This window comes from Lates calcarifer, linkage group LG9 (genome assembly GCF_001640805.2).
Source record: "Lates calcarifer isolate ASB-BC8 linkage group LG9, TLL_Latcal_v3, whole genome shotgun sequence".
Lineage (NCBI taxonomy): Eukaryota > Metazoa > Chordata > Actinopteri > Centropomidae > Lates > Lates calcarifer.
This window is the reverse complement of record NC_066841.1, coordinates 21,538,710-21,563,110: the sequence shown is the minus strand read 5'-3', so window position 1 is coordinate 21,563,110 and position 24,401 is coordinate 21,538,710. Positions and strand designations below refer to the sequence as shown.

Genomic DNA, 24,401 nt, shown 5'->3' with positions numbered 1-24,401 from the left:
CAGTCAGACAGAAACACAGAGAGACAGACAGGCAGACAGACAGTTTTGTACTTTTTCAAAGATCTCATAGTTCCCTACAATCACACTAGGACATTGCGGAGAATGCTGGTTTGCTGGTGATTCCTGGAGTTTCCAGCCTTACGCTATCAGGCTTCTCTACTGTGGAACCTTCTCCCAGTTTCAGTCCAGGAGGCAGACACCCTCTGCACTTTTAAGAGTAGGTGTAAAACTTTCCTTTTTGATAAAGCTTATAGTTAGGGTTGGCTCAGGCTTGAACCATCCCATAGTTATGCTGCTATAGGCCTAGACTGCCAGGGGATTTTCCATGATGCACTGGCCTTCTCTCTCAGTATGGAGTTGTATTGGAAATTCTCATATGGTTCATGATAACTATGATTTATTTATTATCTTGACCATTTGTGTTGTACTTGTACAATTGTTCCTTATGAAATATCATATGCTTAATACATTTCCACATGTCAGTAAGCTGACAGGGAACTTCACCCCATCAAGGACAGGGGCTGATACAGGGCTGCATAGCTGTGTAACCTCAGACTCTTTTCTCTCATGGCTACACTGTTGTGTAGTCTCCAGAAGAGACTGGACTGGACTTTGCACTGGTTCTGTTTGCACTGGACTCTGCACTGGACTTGAAGTTCCTTCACTGTGTTTTTTATTAGCAGTGTTTTTATTATTCCCAATATTCATTGCATGCCTCCAACCTTTTATCTTAAGTTTGTTGATGCTGCTGGAACTGTGAATTTCCTGTGCAGATTAATAAAGTATCTATCTAATCTAATCTAATCTAATCTAAGATGTTTTCCTTTTCGTCTCTGGACATAACCTTGTTTCTTTTGCATTTAACCTGTAATCTATTGTACTCTGAACTCATTGTGTGTCTCATGCTTGAGGAGTACAGTGAGTCTGTTTGCAAATGTAAGAATTAAACCTACAGAGAGACAACTGTTGACTCTGCTTTATTCAACAGAAGATTCCCATAACAATTTTTGTGTCAGAAGTGGGATCACTCGTGTGAGACGTCAAGCTACACAAAAGGGGAAAAGAAAGGTATTTAAAGCAGACTGGGAAGCATTTGCATGACAGAAAACAAAAGGCAAAGACAGAATCACTAATCCCTATGTTTCAGTGCCTCAGACTAGACCCTGATCTGGACTCGGCTCCACCCAGAAGATGGCCAGCCATGGAGGCCAGTGCTCCTGACCTGAAGGAGAGGAACAACCCCAACATGGATGCAGATAAGCGGAAATGCACAGACACACACACACACACACACACACACACACACAATGAGACAGAATTAGAGACATATAACACACAACAGCTACTTTTGCAAGCCATGCAACATCTTGAGTCTACACAAAAAACAACTGAAAATTTCTGAGCTTTACACAAAATACACACACAGTGCATTCAGAAAATGCCAAAACACACAATCCCAGTCCAAGGCCAAAACATCACTCATCAACAGAGTCAGTAATTGGACAAAAGATATTAATCCCATCCCAAAAATAAGTACAGATACCCTAATTAGTAGCAGCATCAGGTACTTATGTACTAGAGAGGTACACAGTCCCACTCTCTTGCTATAATGATGTTGAGGGAAAGCTTAAAAACATTCATTTTTGCTGTCCAAACACAGTCCTGTAAATCTGCTAGGGAAAGATCTTATGTGTCGCCTAGGTATTGCATTGGTTTTTCACTCCACATGGCATTGTTATGACTGTTTCTAAAACAGGTTCTTTTATAAAGTAAAGCAAAGAAGACCTGATACATGCTTATCAGTGAAGAATTCCAGGCACTGCATTCAACTCTGTCAATAACACACTGGTACAGGAGGCCAAGACACTACAGGTACACACACAGACTTCATGACAACACAGAGCGTACACTGCACATCTCATATCTCTCATGGGACTGGGAATAATTTTGAGGAGAAATGGTACAGGCAAAGCCAGGATAAACAGGAATTTAAACTTTACTGTATCAGTTACTCTGCCTAAGCCATCATGTCAAATTTTATTCAGGGTGCCACACTCCAATCCCCATATTTCATTGGTCAAACCCAAAAACAAGAGGTGGGAGGATTTAGGACCTTGGACAAAAAACATGTAACGAGGCCTTGGGGTGGAAAGCAGCTTCAGATTCTGGTATTGACTTCCATCTGCATTTAAAGGTGCACCGGAAAAGGTTTTCTGCTGTAGTGACTGCGGTAAGAACTGTTAAGCTTCTTTCAGACACCGGTTTTCACACAATCTCAAAAGTAAAGGATCCATTTGATTTGTATCACAAATGTTACAATTTTGTAAACAACATTTCTGAAATTCCTGAGTTAAATCAGGTGCCATCTTGTTTGTGGGTGAATCACAAATATGATGTAGGATTGATCAAAGGTGCCAAACCAGTTGTGATCACACCAAAATTCTCGTACAGGCCATGCAAAAATCAATATTGATTGAAAATAAAGAAGCAGTTGATGGCATTAAACCAGTGTTTGAATCTCTCCTTAAAGCTGGAGTAATCATCCCATGTGGAAATTCTCCTGATTGAACACCAATTTTTCCTGTGAAGAAAAAAAATCTGACATTCTGGACAGCCCGATGAATGGAGATTTTTTAGGTTCTGCAAGCAGTAAATGCAGCAGTCCACATGCACACTCCAAATGTTCCAAATTCACACTTGCCTTGCTAAATCATTTAGCTGATAATGGTCACAAAGCCAGTCTGTCTAAGTTACAATTTGTCTTGGGGAAAAAAAAGCTTATTTTGTTGGGTCATGTGATCACAGCAGAGGGCAAACCCTCTCACCCAAACATAGTGAAGCCATCCAAAACATTCCACAGCCAGAGACCAAGAAACAGGTTATGTTTTAAGTTTTTTAGGCATGATGTCATACTGCAGACAGTGGATCCCTAACTATGCTGAAATCAAGGCACCATTGGCTGCAGTTGCTCATGGGAAAGGCCGCACAGTCAAAGATAAGGTGACATGGACACCTGAAGCAGGAAAAAGTTTTTGCTGATTTAAAATTTGGTTTTGCAATCTCCTCACACAAACTTCATCCACACAGACTGCTGACAAGTGGGGGGAGGAATACATGACTTATACAAGAACATGGGGGCCAACAGAGACCTGTAGCTTACTTTTCAACTACTACTTACTGTTAAAAGATGCAATGTTCTTAGCAGTGCTACTCCTCTCCCAACACCAGATAATGGACAACCGCATGACTGTGTGGCAGTGATAACAGAAACCTGCTCCCCCAGACCTGACCTGCGGGGCACATCTTTGCAGAACGCTGACCTGGAACTGTTTGTGGTCAGTTCAGCCTCAGGAGACCCAGCAACTGGTAAAAACCAAGCGGGCTATGCTGTAACAACACAACATTGACACTATTTTGGCTGAATCACTCCTCTCAAATTACTCTGCACAGGCAGCAGAGTTATTTGCTTGGCAGAAGCATGTAAATTGGCAAATTGGCAAAACAGTCAATATCTACACAGACAGTAGATATGTATGGGGAGTGGTGCATGACTTTGGCTGCCTTTGGGCCAATAGGAATTTCTTAACATCCATTGGGAAAACCCATTGCACGCTGTCCTCCTTCCCACACAGGTTGCTATCTACAAATGTGAAGTACACAGTAACAATCATGATTTTGTTTCACAGAATGCCAGAGCGGATGCTTTGGCGAAAAAAAAAATTGCAAACAAAAAACTGACTTTTCAATGCTTTACCGTTTTCTAACTCACCACTAATACTCACAGCTGATTTGCAGGAATTGCAGGCCAGAAACACCCAGAAAGAGAGACTCGCTTGGAAGAAAGCAGGCTGCTCTTTCACTGACAAAGTCAAACGAAACCTTGGTTACCCAAATACCTGTTAGATCGTTATGTTAAGTTGACACATGGCAAGAACCATGTGTCAAAAGGGGGTATGATGACTGAAAGTCAAAGGAATTCTTTAACTTCTCTAAAAATTTTATTTAAAATGAACAGAAACCAAAAGAAGAAGAGGAAACAAGGACAGCCTTAGTCCTTTTAAGATCATCTTTGCATGGCAGATGGAGACAGGGATTGGGCCTGTTAAAAGACCATTCTTCTACGCCAGTGTGAAGAGATCACATGGCGTCATTGCATCAGCAGTGTGCCTCTTCGTGAGTTTGAGAAACATGTTGCTCTATTGACAATCCACACCTCTCTCTCTCTCTCTCACACAAACACAAGGCAGGGGAAGGTGTTGTCTCACTTACTGATGCTAATGGATGCTTGATGAGGTGTTCTCTCTGGGCTCAGGGACTAGTTTGCAGTGGCTGGCGTGGATCCAGGTTGCCCTTTCCGAACTTCACACGTTTCTGTGTTGAGGAGAATCTTGTAGGCCCTGTTCCACCGGCCACCGACCACTTCATCCTTGCACTGGTGTAGGGGAATGGTCTTTTAATAGGCCCAATCCCTGTCTCCATCCGCTGTGCAAAGAGGATCTTAAAAGGACTAAGGCTGTTCTTGTTTCCTCTTCTTCTATTGGTTTCTGTTCATTTTAAATGAAATTTTTAGAGAAGTTAGAGAATTACCCCATAAATACATATTATTAACTTGATATCCTCCCATTCTCATAGTTTTGTGTTCTTTTGTCTCTCTCCTCTTCTGTCACTTTCTGCAGGTACTTCTGCCGCCGAAGCTGTAGTTTGATCTGTGATGACAAGCCTGCTGCTGCTCCTACAATCCCACTCAACACCCACTGTTTAGAAATTATTAGTACTGCTTCTTGTATTACTGCTACTATTGCATTTACGATTATTGCATTTTCTGTCATGGTTATCAGTAACGGTGTGTTAAAACACCTTGAAGAAAGTCACCACAATCTTCAGACTCTCTCTCAACACTGAGAGGTTTTCTGTCATGTGATCTGCTTTAACATGTGATGATACATCTAAGACATATAAAGTCATGTTGATGTGTGGTACAGGGGCTAAATGCTTTATTTTGTGTGTATCTTGTGTGTAGTATCTGTTGGCAAGGGCAAATGATTTTTTATGAATATGACTTTTGTTTTAACATTTAAAGCCACCCCTTGCTGAATTGTGATGTAATAAAGCTTCTCTTAAATGCCTCTGCTTTTGTTGGTGGTGAGATGTTTGCTTTTCAATGTATCCTCAGTTGACTGTGTGCAGGTATCTGGTGTTATTTTGCAGTTACACTTTGCTTATACTAGCACAGAGTCACTAAAGTCAGAACATTTCAAATGCTCTCCACAAGTGCTTTAAAAATGACGTTTAAAATGAAAACCACTGTTTTTTGTATTCAGTCAAGCAAGATTTATTTCTTTGAGTATTTTGTACACCATGTTTGCATCAAGCCTGAATATGGGTCACTGATTAACAGAAGAAATAGCAATTACCCAGGATAAAAATGACTGGTATATCTTCAGTTCAATATATTACCTGTCAAACGCTAGTACATTCTGAAATTTAAACAAACGTGCAGAGGGTTAACACACTCAAAATCAGTCAAAAGAAAAGCAGTTGAAATTTAACTGAGTTTTAAAGCTAGACTAAAAGAGACTTAACACAGAGCTAGACAAAGAAAAGAGGGAGCAGAAGATATGAGGTGTTCAAGCATTCTCTAACAGAGAGCCACAGTCCTGACGCTATCTCTGAGCTCTGCTCCACTGGTTCCTGTAACTCAGTCCATATGTCACTGAGTGTTCCTTTCTGTCTGTCTGTCTATTCACAAGCTAAATGAGCATCTATGGCAAACTATTACTGTCTCTGCACAGAAATAGTGGGGACAGAGGTCATTTTAAAGGAACTAAATTATAATCATGTATAATTTAAAAAACAAAAAAAACAAAAACAAACTTCAAAAACAAAGAAAGAGAGTTGAGTTTATCTCAGTCAGACTGCTCAGCTGTCAGTGGACAGAACATCACAGACCCATATCAGACTGGGAGACACACAACAAGAGGATGAAATCAAATCAGATAACCGTATTACGAGGTTGTTATTGCAACACAGTCAATCTGTTGGGCAAAAGTGAAAGTCAGAGTGTTGCATGTGCTCTGCGGCTCAGCTTGTTTGTGTCAAAGGTACGGCAGGGACCAGAGAAGAAAGGAGGCAGTCCAGGACAGGATGACAGAACCTGAGCTGGCGGTCTGATGCCGGAGCTGGACCATAGCTCAGATTCACAAACACTGCATTAGATTTACTGTCATACAGCCCTCCCCTCTGTTAGTGAGCCTATACCCACAGCTTTGCTCATGTGGGGATCACATATTATATGGTAACACTGCCACTGTGTTCTCTTGGTGGTGTTTTTACAATATGATAATTGTGTGACCTGATGGAGATTAGGTTTGTATGCATACCCAGAGCTTCTATAGTTCAGTAATGTTCTGTAAACCCCGAGATCATGAGCAGTACAGTGTTACTGTGCAATGACAACAGTTAATGTGCTGTGATAACATGTTCATTATATCTTTCTTTGTTTTCTGCTCTCCATTATCATATGATGTCTCTTTAGTGAATTAAGTTTTGAAAGTACTTCATTTACTGTGATGCATGATTTTCTACGATTCTCACAGAATAGATTAGTCACCAAATGAGCATGAATCTGTAGCTGGCTACAGTGAAGTCAAAATAGAGTCCAATGTTTTGCAGATTGTCTGTTTTTGTTAGATTTGGCATGAACATGGAACAAAACATGAACCTTTAGCCAAAACTGGGAAGGAGACTGTAATGATCCTTTAGATCTGAGTTTTTACAGTAAGGATACATTTTAACCATCATGATTAGGATGTCCGACATCATCAGATCGATCCAGCTGAGACCACAGCATTTGTCCCTGCTGACATGATAGAAATATTTTGTCATGATACTTTAGTTCTGTGATCTAAACAGGATTTTAAAAATCTGTCATTTGTTCTTTTAACTTCCTGCCTGCAGCAGAGGTGTGAATGTGTCACATTGTTCTAACAAATATCTGATTGGAACATACAACATGAAGAACTGACATAGCTGGACGAATGTGAGATGTTCTGCAACTATAGGATCAGTATCATTTCACCTGAGACAGTTTCAGTCACAGTTACACAGTGTTGAACAAGCTGATTAATAAAACATATATTTTATGTAGTCCATAACTGAGTGAGAAGTTGTGTTTTAATTCATATTATAAATCAGCCTCCAGACCAACAAGTCAGTTGGTTTGGTGATGATCTGTGTGTTAGTTCACTCTGAGCTGGTATCAGGCCATGTGAGTGTCTCGTAAATGTAGATCTCTGTTCACAGCTTTGTGTGAGTCCGTCAGGACTGCAGCTCTTCCAGTCAGGGGAAGGTAAGGATATCTAAAATTGCACAACTTTACTGCTTCATCCTGGGCTTGTTTCTGTAACAGCTTACTGAGTATCAGACATGTTTAAAACAGCTGAGACTGAGCAGGACGTGACAGAGTAGCTACAAAAGAAACATGGGAACTCATCAGCAATGAGTTGGCTCCTAAAGGCACCTGAGTCATTAGAGTGCTACAATGAAGAAAGAAAAAAAGAAACCAAGCTTCACATCAGTGAACAGCAAACCTGCAACAGGGCTGTATTTTTCTAGTGCTTTGAGGTAACTTCTGTTGTGATTCGGTGCTATACAAATAAGTGAAACTGAACTGAATAGGTTTTTGTTGTTGTTGTTGTTGTTGTTAATTTGCCAAACATGCCTCAAAACTTTTACTGTACTGGACACACAAGTGCATTTTCTAAAGTGTAGAACAGGTCCTTTAAAGGATAGTTCTGCTCAATTACAACCTGGGTCTTGTGTTGGTAGTTTTGGCCATCATCTCTATCAGTGATGACAGGGAATTCATTAAAACAGCTGGGATCTTGGAACAGAAGTCCAATGAGTCAAACCACTGAAAAGTGGAGTCTGTAATAATCTGTCACTGTGCAGAGAAACTGATCCATGGACAAATGAAGCAAAGCCAGTTTCATTAGTAGAACATGGCACACACACGTCACTGTAACATATGTCTGACACAGTGTCAGTTCACTGCTTTGCTGCCACACTGCTCTCCTGAAAGCTATGTGCTGCTGCTGTTCATATAGCATTTCAAAACGCCCACCTCCACCAAGCATCCACCTGTTGGCTCTGAGTCTACATCCCCCTGGGGAAGTCATTATCACCACTCCTGCTCTACTGGGTTTGATGTGTCCTGTGACTGCAGTCATCCTTGTTGGGAGTACTTCTCTCTCTCTCTCTCTCAGACACACACACACACACACACGTATATATACTTTTGGGCTTTCATACTCCGTTTCATAAATACATAATGTCAGCTGATATGCAGTGAGCTGTGATTGGTCAGTGTAACGTAGGAATATGTTGGATAAATTTGTTGATGTTGAACAAATCTTAACCAATGTGACTCATCAGCAAAGACATATGTGTGATTCTGTTTGTGAAAGTCCATCCATTCATCATCTATACTGCTTATCCATTAATTAATCCATTGATTTATCCATTAGTGAAGATATAATTAAGGCATGTCAGTGGGATTTTGAGAAAACAATTAATGGACAGTTTAATTTATTGTAATATATTAAGGTATTTTAATAGATTTTCTGTACAGTTTGAGGGCATTTAAAGTGGTCCTCTAAATTGACCAAATGAATGAAAGGAAAGTCGTGTCTAATTTATACCTTAACGTGTCTCAATATTTCAAAGTTTACTTTCAGGGATAGTTTCATGATATCTGGTCATTTTCAGGGCATTTTACTCCAAACTGCTTTATGTATTACAATCCTTTCACTTCTCCATTCATTAACTGATTAATTCCAAAATGAACCTGAACTTTTACTGAGTACTGGGTTTCATGGTACTTGGTCAGTTTTAATGGTTTTTAACCCTTGAATATTATTTATATTAAAAAAAACAAAACAAAAACAACTCATAGGGACATTAGTGTTGATGTGTCGACTCTTCTTCGCTGACTTGATCATGTCATGTGCACCGTTTCAAACCATCATCACAGCTGTGAGCTCTATAACTTGCGTTCTCCAGCTAGGATGCTCTGGTAGATACTGTCTGTTAGAGGAATGTAGTTCTTCTGCTGGTAATCCAACACATACAGAGGCTCAGAGATCATTGAGGGGTTGAAACCACTTTGCACCAGCTGGAACTTCTGCTGCTTGAAGGTGCTTGTCATCTCCATGAACTCCTGATGGAGAAACCAACAGTCAGTGTAATTTCAGGCTATCAGCAGTCTCAAACAAGTCTAAAATGAAAAACTAAACTGTCTAATACTTGGAATTTTAGACCAAAGTTAGGACTGGCACACCCCTTATCTCTAGGAGTTTCTCCTAACTCTGCCACTCGTAAGACACGGTGGATTAGCTACAAAAACTGTCTCTCAGTATCCTCTATCAACTTGTCTCACAGTTTTGCTTTGGCAGACAGTGGACTGAACTCACACTGAGTGTGAGTTTGTTCCAAAGATTCACCAGCTGAGATACCACTTATCCTTGGGGGGTGGACAGATCACTTGTCTATCACAGGGAGATAAACAACCATTCACACTCACATTCACACCTACAGTAAGTTTAGAGTCACCAGTTAACCTGCATGTCTTTGGACTGTGGGAGAAAGCTGGAGAACCTAGAGAGAACCCAGAGGTTCAGACAAACAGAAAAACCCCAGAGGGCTTGAACCTGGAACCTTCTTACTGTGAGGTGACAGTGAATTAATGTACATTCCACTACAGTGGTCAGAATAGAGAACACACATCAGAACAGAATCCAGCTGCAGACTCAGTGTGTCGGGATATCTCTGCTCATTACCTGGAGTCTGATGAAGAGTGGACGAGCATACGTTGGTAGATCCCTCATCACATGCTCAAACAGTTTCTTCCCATCAAATGTGTGAGCTGGTCTTATAATCATGGCCGCCATTCCTGCTCTTCCCTCATGTCCTGTGAACAACATGGTTCAGTGTAACCTCTGTCAGTCCTCTACAGCTCAGTGCCATTCATTAGTATTAGAAGCAGCAGGGATACCAGCTTGTGCTCACTTCTTCACTTCATCCCTCTGGGGATCATACAGTAAGACACCTAGGTCCCGGTACAAAGGACATTCAAAACTAATTTTCAGTGTCGCCTAAATCACACACTGGACAGGGCTGACTCTCAGTATACCTGCTCTTATTTGGACACAGATCTTTTTTGCTAAAAAAATACAATCTCTCACTGAGATGAGTAGTATTTGGAGAACAGAGGCAGACATGTGAACACAAACCCATTTTAAACATACCTGGTATTTCCACTCCATACACATTGACTTCTTGGATAAAATCCACCAGCCCTAGAATCTCTGTGACCTCTGTTGTTGCTACATTTTCACCTTTCCACCTGAAATCATGGAGAAACGCTGACTTCAGTTAAAGTGATGAAGAGTCATTATATTCAGGGTGGGGCAGGTTCAGATCAATCAAAGCTGCTGTGGAACACAGGACAGACTCCACAAAACGTAAAAACTATTACATACAGAGGTAGTTAGATAATGTAAAAATAAAGAGCTCCATCCTTCATACAGCTGTAAGTGAACACCATGAATTCCTCTGAGGAAAAACTAGTTCATTTCAAGCATTTCAACCAAGCAGTTCCCCCTTCACTCAATGTGTCATGTGATCTATCTACAATCACAATGAGTCTGATGGCAAACAGAACTTCATGCCGTTTTTAGGTGCTGTGTATTACACTGAACTGTAGCCTTGACATACTGTACATTGACCCTGTTTGTGGTCCTATAGTCCACCTACTGGCCACCTTATGTAATAACATAGTTCTGATAACCGCCTGTGCAGTCTGACACCAGGGCCTGTCCTCACATTTGTTCCTCTGTGCTCACATCTTGTGTCCAGCACAGCAGTTTGACAATACAAAATGAAATGAAATGATTCTGGATTTTATAATGAGAGAGAAGGAGACAAACTTTTAACTTCAACCACCTGTGGAAAAATCAAATCACACACTAATTATTATTCAAAGCCAAGTCATTTCATACTTGTGAAAACATGCCTGGATGAGATCTCTACAACAGTTTAATAGTGACAGTGTGGTCCTGTGTATTAAATACAGATTTTATGTGTACTTTAATAAGAACTATGTCAGTACTATGGATATTGTTTTTACTTATAAGAGTAAAAACCCATGAAACCAAATAACAGTTTCAAATGGTTAGATTGTAATCATTTAGAAATTTGTGATTAAGTGAGTGCATCAGCTCCAACATCTGTGAATCCTAATTTCTCATTATGTAACTCAACAGATAGCTGAGGTGAAACAGGAGCATCCTGCTGTCACTCTAACAGTACTGCTGCCTGAAAAATCTAGTTGTTTATTCAATATTTCTGTTTTACAGGGCCTTTAACAAATTAATTTCCCATAAATCTTAGACCTTCACAGGTTTAGCGTCACAGCACAGCAGAAGAGACACATCCATCAGCAGACAGACAGCTGTTGTTAGACAGAATTGACTTTAGAGGAGAGCATTGGTGAATGTTATGGATGAAGCCAAGTTACAACAAGAGGGTCCTTGCAACTCGTTGCGTGGGCCCATGCTCCGGCCCTAATAACTGAAGTACCCACACTGCTGCACCATTACATTTTCATGGGAGCTGTAATTTCTTGTTCACTCACAAAGTAATCCTTGTTTAACTCTGTTAACATGATGGGGACTTCACCATGTAATAGCAGGAGCCGTAGTAGATGCAAATTTGTCTTAGAAAATGGAAAGTAAACCCCACAAAGCCCTCAAATGACAGTGGGAGTGGGGAATGATGTCAGGCTTTTGGACCCCACAGTACAAAAGAAAATGTTGAATGAGAGATTGTATTGTGTCACAGAGGTGAGACAGGAAGTGACGTTGTGACTTTGGCTCTTTTTTTTACATTGTCCTTTTTGTATCGCAGGCTTTCTGCAATAAATAATCATGCGATTAGGCCAACAGACTGGACATCATCGCAGGGAGTAGATTCTTTAAAGGTCCCAGTGCATAGTTTGTACCTGTGGTTAAGACATCTCAAACAAGTCAGACTGTACCTGAAGGTGTCTCCCACTCTATCTCTGAAACAGATGAAGCCCTCATAGTCTTCAGCCATTAGGTCACCTGTGATAAAGTAGGCATCTCCCTTCACAAACACATTCCTCATCAGCTTTTTCTCAGTCAGGTGCTTGCCTCCAGCATAGCCAAAGAAGGGGCTAATGGTGCTCACCTTGGACAGTAAAAGCCCTGTTTCACCTGAGAGGAAAAACAGGAGACAAAGTTTCAAATCAGTACAAATGTTTTTCAAAGACAAGCTCACTGGATGTGAATGTGTGGAAATCTTGAGAAGTCACAGTCTTACCCCTTTCCACTCGCTGACAGAAACCACACTCATCTTTCACTGGTTCATCTTTCTGCATGTCATACTTTACCAGTTCATACTTGAACAGGAGCTACATAAAAAGTTAAGAGGACATATTATTAAAGGGGCAGTGGCACAGACTTCTAAACTAATGGTTAAATACCACATAACTTTAATAGCAGCCATAATGATTTCCCAGCACAGACACACACACATATACACACATACATATATATATATACACACACACACACACACACACATACATGAATGTTGTGTAGCATGTTTGAATAGCTACAACTTGTGGAAGATACCCTGGGACCCTGAAGCAAAAAAACTTCTTGATGGCAAAATCAACTGAACCTTTGTGGAGACAGGCTTTCTATTTATTGTAGTATTGATACGCCTAGCAGATAACATGCCACCAGCTGGCTGCTTGAATCTGTTGGTGGAACACATAACAGCAGCTGTCTAAAGGAAAGCATCTTCAGCAGATCACACAGCTTATTTCAACTGGATAAAAGGCATTCCACTTTGAGGCTGCGGTTGATCTTAAATTCATTGTTTTCATATAAGAATATATTTCATAAGTGTGTTTGTAAACATTGTGGAAGTATACATTCAGTGAGCACTTTATTAGGAACACCACACTAACACCAGGTAGTTCTTCCCTTTGCACTGGATTCATCCAGATGTTAAAACTTTCCTCTGAGATTCTTCTGCTCCATGTTGACATGACTGCATCACATCATTTCTGCAGATTTGTCAACTGCACATTCACGCTGCAGATCTCACCCAAAGACTGGCTTCAGATCTGGTGACTGGGGAGGTCACTGAAGCTCACTGAACTCACTGTCATGCTCATGAAACCAGTCTGAGATGACTTTTGCTTTGTGACATGGAGCATTTCAACAAAATTTCCAGGCTCAAGGAAATTAAAATAGAATATAATATACAGTCAAAATATAAGGAAGGTTTTCATTTCTTATGGTATAATTAGAAAGATCTGTGGCACTCTGGTATGTATATAGCTCTAGATGTTTTAGAACTATATTAATACTATACAGAATCAATATTTGGTTACAAGAATGTGAAAAGTTTTTGAAAATTAAAGATTGTTTGCTCAAAAATATATATTTGATTACTATAAGGCATTCAACAATAACTACGTATATAAACACACACAAATTTCAACCCAATCTAGTGAGTGATTAATTAGGTTTAGAATACACATACAAAGAATCAGTTGTAGAAGTTCTGAATTCTGGATGAGTTGGCATGGAATTTACCTATTTTCTTTATATATTATGTTTTTACACAGCCTCCACATTTGCCCCTGATGTGTGTCATCCGTGTGTGAATGTGTTAGAAAGCACTTTCCATGTTCAGAACAAATGCTGAGCGAATGGGTGAATGTGACCTGTACCTGTACAACAACTCACCTGTGTGTGTCAGATGAACACTGCCACCTGTACACACATTCTGAAAATACTGGGACTATCTATTCACTTCATTCACAACAGTATCACATGTTGTAATATTGTACATATTTCCTATATACTTCACTGCCAGTTTTTGCACATCCACTCTTAGACAAAAATACTGCACTGCAACTGAATTATTTTCCTGTATATATTCTCCTGTATATATTTTAAAGACTTTCTTAGTATTTATAGTTCTTACTGTAATCTATTATAGTTTTTGTTACATATTGGTTTCCTAATAATCATTAAAAATATGCATAATGCAAAAACAGGGTCTGTAATTATACACAAATGAAAATATATACAGGCTTCCCTAAAGTAAAACATGAATACTCCAAAACTAAATCTAAGAACAACTAAAAGTGACAATTCTGTCTAAATTCAAACTACATTAGGATACATGTCCTGAAATCATTGTGTTTCATAAGTTCACTTTCATAACTTTCTTCTGTAACAGTCATTGAGACAGACCCAAGAAGCTGAGGTCAGAGATTAGAGTTAAATACATGCAGTCACTCTTTGGTAACTCCTCTGATTAACCGCAGCTCCACAGACAAGCATTAGTGAGGCTAATACCTACGACGGCCACAGGAAAGCCATTTCACAAGTCATCTTTCTTAACTGCCCCAACAGACTTACAGCTTAATCTCTACGGTCAGTTTAGAGATCAGTTATATTTTCTCAGTAGATGCTTCCCCTGTTTCCCCTAATGCCGATGACAGACAGATGTACCTGCCTAATTGAATAGCACAACATTTTCTGCAGCTTAACTTGAGCAAAAGAGAGACATATAGCAGAACAAATCCTGCCATCTGCTGGTTTCCTGTTGAAGCATATCAGCTTTTGAGGAGGGACGAAAGTGAGTACTTTCAACACAAGCAGTCTGATAAAACATCTAAAAAACCAACACGACGCCGAGTTCAAAAAGGGTTAGGGTCAGTGACAGCAATTTCTTACAGCCAGAGAATGAAACAATATCTGATGAAAATAAAACACGTTTTCAAGTAAATGTACAAAGTGTAATGGCATTAACAAGTACTCATATTGGTACTCGGTATCGGCAAGTACTCAAATGTAAGTACTTGTACTTGTAATTGGATTGAAAAAATGTGGTATCAGTACATCCCTAGTTGCAAAGAATTTTAGCGTTTGGTTTGACAGCAAATTAAGTTTTTAGGTGCACATCACAAAACTTGTGCAGTCTTATTTTTTTATCATTTAAGAAATATTTCATCCATCCATCCATCAATCAGCTATATAAGGGTCACGGGGGTTGGAGCCAATCCCAGCAGACACTGGGCAAGAAGTGGGGTACACCCTGGATAGATCACCAGTCTACTGTTGTGCTACAGTGCATTGTATTGAATGAAATTTACTCACTCAATGTCTTTACTTGGTTTTGGGAAATGTACTATATATTATCAGGACATATGTTGTGATGTGAACATCATTAGTCGACCTTGGCCAAGTTGAAAGAAATAAATGTCATCTCATTAAAATTAAGAAATCAACCAGAAGCCAAAGATCTTCAGTTGCAAAACTAAGAACTGGTGTTCTTCTTCCGGCTATAGGGGTTGGCAGATTCAAAAATATTCAGGAGAAAGACAGACTGTGTGAGCTGTGTGATTTTGTTAGGTGTACCTTGATGATCTCCAGATTTTCAAAAACAGAAGTTAATTTGAAATGTTTTTAAATTGGCTAACTTTGTCTCAAAAGCCTGGAAAATAAGACAAGATGGACAATCTTCACTTGGATTTCACTTGAAGGTCAAAATTACATAGCTGTAATTAATGCAATGCATGAGCTGTGCTATTGACCTGAAGGTCTAAAAACCTTTAGTAAGATATATGATTGTAACTCTTAATTTTTGTAGTATCATTTGAAAATGTCTTCCGTCATATTCTGGATCTGATTTCTATTCATTTCTGTCATCTCTTGTGAGTCCATGCTGTGCCCACCCCATGTACAGTAACTTCATACTAGGGTTGCAAAATTACAGGAATTTCCAAAGTTGGAAACTTTCCATGGAAATTAACAGGAATATATGGGAATTAACAGGAATATATGGGAATTAATGGGAATTAACTGGAAATTTGCAAAACTTAACTTAAATGTAGTTGGAAAAAAAAAAACACATCTTGCAGCATAATCTTGGTTAAAACAATAAGATTTAATGCAACTTGAGTTGAAATTCTCCCCTGTACTGGTCATTCCTCCATCACATGCAAAGATCATTTCTAGAATCCTGCTCACTACAGCAGGACTAATGAAGCCACACTACTGCATCTGAGCCCACACACTACATCCAGTCAGTCAGTCTGGATCAGATTACTAGGCTCAATATATTTGATCTGTGGTATTAAAGTTTTACTAGCGACAAAATAACTCAAAATGTCTTTATACAGTAGCTAGCTAACTGGTAAACCAGAGATGCTAAATGTGAACTACCTAACACCATTTCATCAATAATTTGAGTCTGGTTCGGAAGTTTTTCTCCTCTTTTTTTTTTCTCCAGTGTTGCATAGTGCTCTACATGAAAAGTGCCTTGAGAGTGATTTGGTGCAATATAAATAAAAATTGACTCAACTTGAATATAAGAGGGAAGCTGTCATGTTGTTAGCTCAGCTGTGATGCTGTTTCTTCTGCTTTCTGTCAGTTTTCTGTTCATAGACTGTAGGAGTTTAATTTAGCAGCTGACTGAGGAGAGTGTATCTGTTCATCTAACCTGTTTCTATTCAATTATCCAGCATAAATCATTAAATATTTTTCAAGTTTCCAACTTGGAATATTTCCCAAATTCCCCACCTTAACTTCCCATGGAAAGTTTCTGAAAAGTTTCCAGAAATTTACCAGAAATGTTCCATCTCTTTGCAACTCTGTCATACCATCAACTGACTGACCCCCTGTAGACCCCTGTGATGGAGGACACTTGCTCAATCCTGAATAATACATGACCTGACAGATCTCCTCTAAGCTGCTTACCCTTCCCCCACCACTCATTACAGTTCACTCAGCTAACCATGTGCATTTAAAGCAAACTAATTCAAGTCTTGCACGCTGCCTCTGTTAAAGTTGTCGGTGTATTTGCCTACTCATACTTGTCTACTTTGAGTTGTGCACAAATAGTAGAGTGCATGTTAAAAGTACTCCTGCTGCAGCACTGCAACTTAGATGAAAATCTGAACACATTTTAAGACACATTTAGAAATGCAGGCTAACCATGTCCTGATTTCAGCTCTGTGCTTAACACACTGACATGAGATTGAGAACAAGTGCATTTCCCAAAATGCTATTATTATTATTCCTTTAAGAAGTAAAAATAACACAACCAAGACTTACCCACAGTACCTTGCCCTTGCAGAGCGAACAGGAAAAACAGCATTCATTGTCACACAGTGTGCTCTGCTGAAGCAGCTACATTATTTGTTACTCTTCTGTGCATTCCTAAGATGTACAGTATGTTGCATTCTAATGGGTCAAGGCAGCTGCATATGTTCAGTGTCCTGCTATGACTCCAAGTAACTTCTGTTGGACTCATGCCAACAAGACATTACTAAAATGCTCTCACAAGAATGCAGAAACTGAATCTGAGAAACACAACCACGGCCTTAAATACACAGCACTCCTTCATACTTTGCCTTCATACTGACACACAGTGTCAGAGATGTCAGTGATTCATTCATTCATTCATTATCTATACTGCTAAGGGGTCGCAAGGGGCTGTAGCCCATCCCAGCTGACATTGGGTGAGAGGCAGGTTACACCCTGGACAGATCACCAGTCTATCACAGGGCCAACACATATAGACAAACAACCATTCACACTCAGGGGCAACTTAGAGTCACCAATTAACCTAACTTGCATGTCTTTGGACTGTGGGAGGAAGCTGGAGTACCCAGAGAGAACCCACGCAGGGAGAATATGTAAATTCCACTTCACTTCAACACAGAACCTTCTTGCTGTGAGGCGACAGTGCTAACCACTGCGCCATCGTGCCGCCATCAATGATTGTTTCCTTGCGAATAATTCCTTAAAAAGTTTAACCAATATGTGTGTATGCAGCTCCATGCTTTCAATAAACACTGATGCTCTACTACACCAAAGTTAAAACTGTAATTTCAATTTTCCCCCAACTTTATTTCATTCTTTGTGTTCTTTTAGAATTCCATGACAAATATCTACAACTTGTTGCCCTTCAATTACATCAGAAAGAGCAAGGCAAACCTGCAACAGCCATTAACTTTTCTCATCAGCAACACCCTGACTTTTTAGGTGAAATATGTCAGTTGCACATAAGATATATAATACTACAAGAGATAGAATGTCATAACATATAAAGACCATATTTATGACCCTAAGAAGTTGAACCTCTGCTTTTAATTAGTCCTTTCTAACACCACCTTTAGGAAAAACTCTATAGTTTGAGTATTTAAGCCATGCTAGCAGCTTGGCTCTAGGTATGCTAATGTCAGTCTCTTGCTTGGTGACTCTTTGGTCTAGAATGAAATACCTCAACAACTAAATTTGTGCAGTCACTAATGATTCAATTTTTTTGGATCTTTTGGTAAAGGCTTTGAGTAAAGGCCTTTAACTCTGAATGGCTGAACACTAGAGTAATGTGCATATTCAGAAAATCTTCACCTTTGTGAATGGAGAAGTAGTGTGCGTGACAAGGGATTTGATCTTGTTTTTGTATCACACAGGTGGGGGAAAGGTTACCAAGCACTCACCCTGTAGAAGAAGTTGGAGCGGCCCACAGCCCCAATCTTGCCGATGTGGTTCATGAAACACAGGTTTCCCTCAGTGGAGCCATACACCTCGCACATTTTAATGTTTCCAAAGCGACTCTGGAACTCCCGCCAGACGTCCTGCCGTAACCCGTTCCCGACTCCCATCCGCACCTTATGAAATTTATCGACCTCTGTCTGATGGAGGGAGAAGGAAGTAATAACATGAGCAAAATAGATCTGACAGGTGACAACTGATCATTTCTCAATCATATTTAAATACTTGCAATTCAAGATCATGTTTATTCATGTTACGGTGATGCACTGAAATAAAAACTAAAGTTAACAGTTAACTGGGGACAGCTTGTGCAATAGACCTTACAGAGTGGCTGGTCCTCACAACTTCAAAGGGCTGTTTGAGGGTTAAGACTTGGTATTAGGGTTCAGGTTAAAATTAGGTTTTGGTTAGGGTCAGGGTAAGGTTTGAGGTTCTGCACTTATTTGATGTTGAAAGAAAGGATCTATTCTAGGAACGTAACAAAAATAACTCCTGGTTCAATTAACAATTACATGTAAAGATTTCAAAAAAACAGTCACCAACTGAGCATTATCAGTCTTGTGCTAATGGTAGGACAGAATTTGAAGTTGCTGGAGGTGTATTTTTAAAGCTACTTGAAGTAGTATCCCTGCACTGGACACACAAAGAAAACAATGATATTGATTTTTCTATCTGACTCTGGGACAGTGGTGGAGCTGGGATTGGCTCCAGCCCCCCCAAACAATCCCTAAAGGATAAGTGGTTTAGATAATGGATGGATGGATGGATATCTGACTCTGGGTAACACAGTGTATTCCCTGACTGCTCCTTCATTCATGTCAATGAAAACACTGTGATGGCCTTCAGGCCTCAAGACTTATTTCCTTGTTGCTGGGATCTGGGGAGTGGCTCAGTGGGAGGGGTGGCTGACACCTGGCTGGCTGTGATTGCTCATCTATATATATGTGTGCTTGAGCAGTCAGTCTCTCTCTCCTCTTCACGTTACTTGGTTGGTTTGGAATTTGGGTGATTTATTAATTTATTTTTTCATAAAATGTGTATATGCCTGCTTGCTGGTTGTATTTGTTTCCTCTGTGATAAGGTATCTGTCATGTTTGTGCATTGATCACTGTGCATAATGACAGCATACAAAGCAGTAATTAGTACACACTCTTGTGTGCACACATTAACCCTCATTGAAAGGGTGCATATGTGCTCTACGTGTCCACATCTTTAATTTGCCAATCGGTGGTGAGGACAGTCATGGCCAGCCCTCCACCCACACGCCAAATAACACAAAGAGTGAACAAAGAGGACTTTGAGTCCAGCCTCAAGAGGGGACAAGTTCTGCCCTCACACTGTGTGTGTGTGTGTGTGTGTGTGTGTGTTTGTCCACAATCGGAGGATGCAACACTAAAACAAAGAGCCTGCTTATCTTTCTGCCACAGTTGTGCACAATGTTACGTGAATGATTCATAAGTAGCAAAGAGTGCTACTCTTTACAAAGGAGAAAAGTCTCCTCTGTGTAAGGGACACTCATGCTTTTTTCCTTTCCTCTAACTCGCCTGTTCTCTCGTTCATTAAGCGGCAACATAAGTTGATTATCTGGACCTGTTTTATAGTGTAGAAGCTGATAACAAGATAAATATTAATAAGAACAATGTTAAGCCATGTTGGCATATTAAAAGCAAGCAATGGAATAAAATAAAAGAATCAGAATGGAACAGAATAGAAAGTACAGAACAAAAGAAATACTGTCACTCCACCAGAATCAAGATGAGCATTTCTTTCTAAACCTCCCACAGGAAGAAGTAATTCTAGTTGGGGAAACAAATACCACAGGACATCTTGTGGGTGACTTCTATTTGCATCTATTTCATAGCAAACAAGAAAGTTCCAAAGGGGATATTTTCCTTTCAGGCCAATCCACATAGGAAGCGATTTGGAAGTGTTTTTGACATCCATCACTTGCCCGCCTCATGGAACAGTACAAACTTTCACTTTATTACACATATCAGTTCACATTAACTCCAGGGTATATGTGTGTGAAACACATGTCAGGCCAGACCCCCAGGGATTTTTAAGCTCCAAGTTTTGTTTTACTCCCTGGTGTTCTTAGTTAAGCATAATTTCCACAGATGTAAGGTCAGCATAGATTGAACAAATGGAATGCTTTAGTAGTGTTTAGCACCGCTCATGTCATGCTGTGGATTTCCAGTTATAAAGGTAATAGAACAACAAAAATATCATTTGAATTATACTAAATCATACCAGGAAAAAAATGTTTTGGTGCTGTCAGTATGTACATTTTTTATTTTTGCAAGAGCTTCTAATACTCAGAGCTGAATACCAAACAGAAGATTACCTTAGGCTGGTTGCAGAGGTATCTGCAGAGTTCACCAATATACTGGAAAATAGTCACGTTATGTTTTCTACAGTCATTCCAGAACTGGGAGGCTGAGAACTTCTTCTTCAAGACACAGGTCGCACCTGTAACACAGCACACAACACTGTCATTACATTTACTATTTAGAGATTCAATTCTCACTTTCAACATTTTCAATACTAAGTAAATCTACTCCTTATTAACATAAACGTGGACCTTAATACACAGACAGATTGGCATTGGAATTTCCAGTTACAATGTACTGTATACTTTAAACATTTTGATGATAAATGTATCCATTGTACTTTAACAAGATATCACCCGGGGCCAAATATACCATGGTACCTTAATGTCCCAGTGTGTTTCAAACCAACTCCTTGCTATGAATTGTTGTCCAAACACGTCTAAAGGCAAATGCGTTAAAACCTGTTACCAATGGCCGTATGCAAGACAGGTGCAAGTCTGCTGTGATACAGAGCCTTGTACTTAAGTATCCAGGTTACGCTGAGAAAAAAGTTACTTTGGTAATCAAAGAACTTATTTACATGCACATATAACCTGGTGACTATAATATGCATGGTAATATACAGATCAGCACATGATTTCTCCCCTACCTGCGACCTTCCTACTCATTTTGCTATGTTCAGGACATATCTGGGCTGTAACCTTCGGTCAGCAGGGGTGGAGCCCCCAGCCAGTAACTGCACACAGGGAGGGCAGGACTCTATAAAAACATAGCATCTAGGTTACATCACTGTTTCCTTCTCTCTCCTCTGCTCTCTGTCAGTGTCATAGATGTATAAAGAACTGCAGATCTGTGTGCCTGTTTGACCGACACACGGTCTCTCTCTCACACACTCTCTCACACACACACACACACACACACACACACACACACACACACACACACACACACACACACACACACACAGAGCAGAGAGGCCACAGTGGACAGGAAAAACCTGATAAAGTAACTTAACTAGATTTTCTGTCTCAAAGCTGTACACCTGAGTCAACCAGTCAATCTACCCCTCTGTTCCTGAGTTACGGCGTTGAATAACGGCCAGAAATGTGTTTTTGCTGAAGATTATGATGTCACAATGAGTTGACCTTTGACTTTTTGGATATAAAAATGTGTTTCTGAGGTCACTGAGACCTTGACCTTTGACCACCAAATTCTAATCAGCTTATCCTTAAGGTCAAAGTGGACATTTGTGCACAAGTTGAAGATATTTCCTAAAGGTGTTCCTGAGATCAATATCACAAGAATTTTATTTATTTTATTATTTATTTTTTATTTAATCTTTATTTAACCAGGAAGTCCTTTGAGACTACAGTCTCTTTTTTTGAGGGAGACCTGGCCAAGAAGGCACACCATTCCATATAAGTTTCACAGGAACTACAACAATATACCATGACAAACAGAGAAAGAAAAAAGATAAAAGAAGACCCAGCCTAAGAATAGCAATTACACTTTTATCAGCATTTTGAATTTATCCAAAGAGAGAAGATCTCTAAGCTGCAGTGTGTTCTGAAGATTATTTCATGACCAAGGTGCAGTAAAGGAAAAGGCTGTTCTACCAAGTTCTGTAAAAATCCTAGGAACCCTGTAAAGAAACTATCTGGAGGAGCGAGAGTTATAGCAGGTAATGGCAGGTAACAGAAGATTACTCAGACAGTATTGAGTAATATTTGTGTGTATGTGTCTGGGGGGAAATCTCACTAGAGAGATAGAGATTGGTTGTTTTTTTCAGTAATTGTAGTTATTTTGATGACATTTTTACTTCATCTTGAGGACTTGGTTTTACAAAGTAACAATACTTGCTCTTCAGAGCAGGTTTTGGCTACTGTATCAATCTCCAAAAAAGCATTCCTGGTGTACTCAGTTGTTCATACAAAAGAAAAAACAACAAAAATACTTGAGTCAAGAATAAAAAAGGAGCTTAAGAGAGAAGTTCAAACCACCACTCTCTCACCTCCACTCACTGCATTAAATAGTCATGATTATTCTTCCATCAGCTTTGCTGTTGTGGACTGTGCATGGACACTCTCACACCACACACCCCCAGTGCTGCTGTACTGGTTCCACTGCCTACATTTTTATCACTGGTTACATCAACTACACGGTGCAGTTCTTGCCAGAAATATCTCCAAACTCCAGTGAATTGTTTAAATGAAGTAAGAGATGCTTTCTTCAAACCATCCATGTTTTTCCAGTCAGAATATTACACATAAAGATCTAAGAAATCAAGAAAAATGACCAATGACCATCAACACACTGTTTCAGCCCTATGGACTTGAACCCAACATAACGACAACATCTGAGACAGAACCCATTTACTGACCTCCCTGAGTGGATGCACTCCACAAACAGAGGTGGAGACATTAGCACAAACAGAACACATGGTTCCCTACTGCTGTCTTTCAAAAACCAAGGTACAAAGTACCAAATGTGGCACTCGTTTTGACCTACTAATCTACTACAAATAAAAAAGACAGAATGTCTGCCAATGTTATCTTGTGGTAAAGGTTCAGACAGACAGATGTTATTTTCTTTAGTCCTATAAGCTCATCTCAGTCCTATGACTGAGCACTCTACATCTAAAAAAATAACACTGTTGACTGTGATCTGGCTGTAACCTTTGTTCTCTCAGCAAAGTTAGAACATAAGCTTTAATGGACGTACCAAACACTCCTTCCATGCCACCTCTTTCCACTTTCTCTGATTGGTCACTGTAATCATTCCTACTCTCATTAGCTGTTCATAAACAAATAAATAGACTTACATGATGTGTGAATATAACGAAAGTTATGCCTGAGGTTCTGGCTCAGTCTCTTCTATTTGTGATTTGTGAGTCAAATCTAAAGCTCCTATTACTTTCCCTGCCTGAAGGTGGTAACATGTCCATATGTGCAGAATTTGTTCTTTCCCTTTTCTTTCCTACAGGTGGTGAAGGTTGGCAGTTGTAGACCTTTTCCAACAATGACAGAGCAGCTGGCTCCATGCAGAGAGTCTAAAAGCTAAATGTGACAAATGCACACAAAGTTTATTACATTTCAACATCTGACAGGTCACTGGCCTCACCAAAGGTTTGTTAGCTCAGACTGGTTGGTCTCTGTCAGTGACAGACCTTGAACTGCCACCTTTGGTAACAGTTGGAACAAATGCAGAAACCAAGAATTTATCAACAGGATAGCTGATTAATATTCTCCATAATAGTCTCCAGTGTCCACTTCCAGCTCCAAAGCTTCTAATTAAGCTGCTAGTTGAAGTGAAACAGTGGGTCCACAAAGGGGTCACATAGTTTAGCAGTCACGCTGTGGACAGTGTGAACTCTGTCTGCAGTCCTGAACACCAGTTTACCAAG

General features: G+C 39.8%; 1 protein-coding gene and 1 long non-coding RNA gene across 6 annotated transcripts in view; one reads left to right on the top strand and one right to left on the bottom strand.

The window, feature by feature from the left end:
• The first annotated feature begins 973 nt into the window (after positions 1-973).
• Positions 974-5,126, top strand: LOC108881534 (uncharacterized). 5 transcript variants are annotated; one of them, XR_007813815.1, is made up of 5 exons: positions 975-1,068; positions 1,148-2,230; positions 2,892-3,000; positions 3,229-3,366; positions 4,677-5,126. It is a non-coding gene; the product is annotated as an uncharacterized LOC108881534 (long non-coding RNA). The 5 variants fall into 5 exon arrangements; XR_007813816.1 differs by having other exon boundaries at positions 974-1,068; positions 1,148-1,872; positions 2,046-3,366; XR_007813814.1 differs by having other exon boundaries at positions 974-1,068; positions 1,148-3,000.
• Positions 5,127-5,307: 181 nt separating this feature from the next.
• Positions 5,308-24,401, bottom strand: part of slc27a6 (solute carrier family 27 member 6) — a 30,779-nt gene continuing 11,685 nt past the window's right edge. Inside the window, exons 4-10 of the mRNA XM_018673594.2 lie at positions 21,013-21,137; positions 18,614-18,808; positions 12,400-12,490; positions 12,095-12,293; positions 10,305-10,402; positions 9,837-9,967; positions 5,308-9,217 (exon numbers count right to left, since the gene is read on the bottom strand). Of these exons, the coding sequence (XP_018529110.1) occupies positions 9,041-9,217; positions 9,837-9,967; positions 10,305-10,402; positions 12,095-12,293; positions 12,400-12,490; positions 18,614-18,808; positions 21,013-21,137 (1,016 nt within the window). The 3' untranslated portion in view covers positions 5,308-9,040. The remainder of the gene's footprint in view (positions 9,218-9,836; positions 9,968-10,304; positions 10,403-12,094; positions 12,294-12,399; positions 12,491-18,613; positions 18,809-21,012; positions 21,138-24,401) is intronic.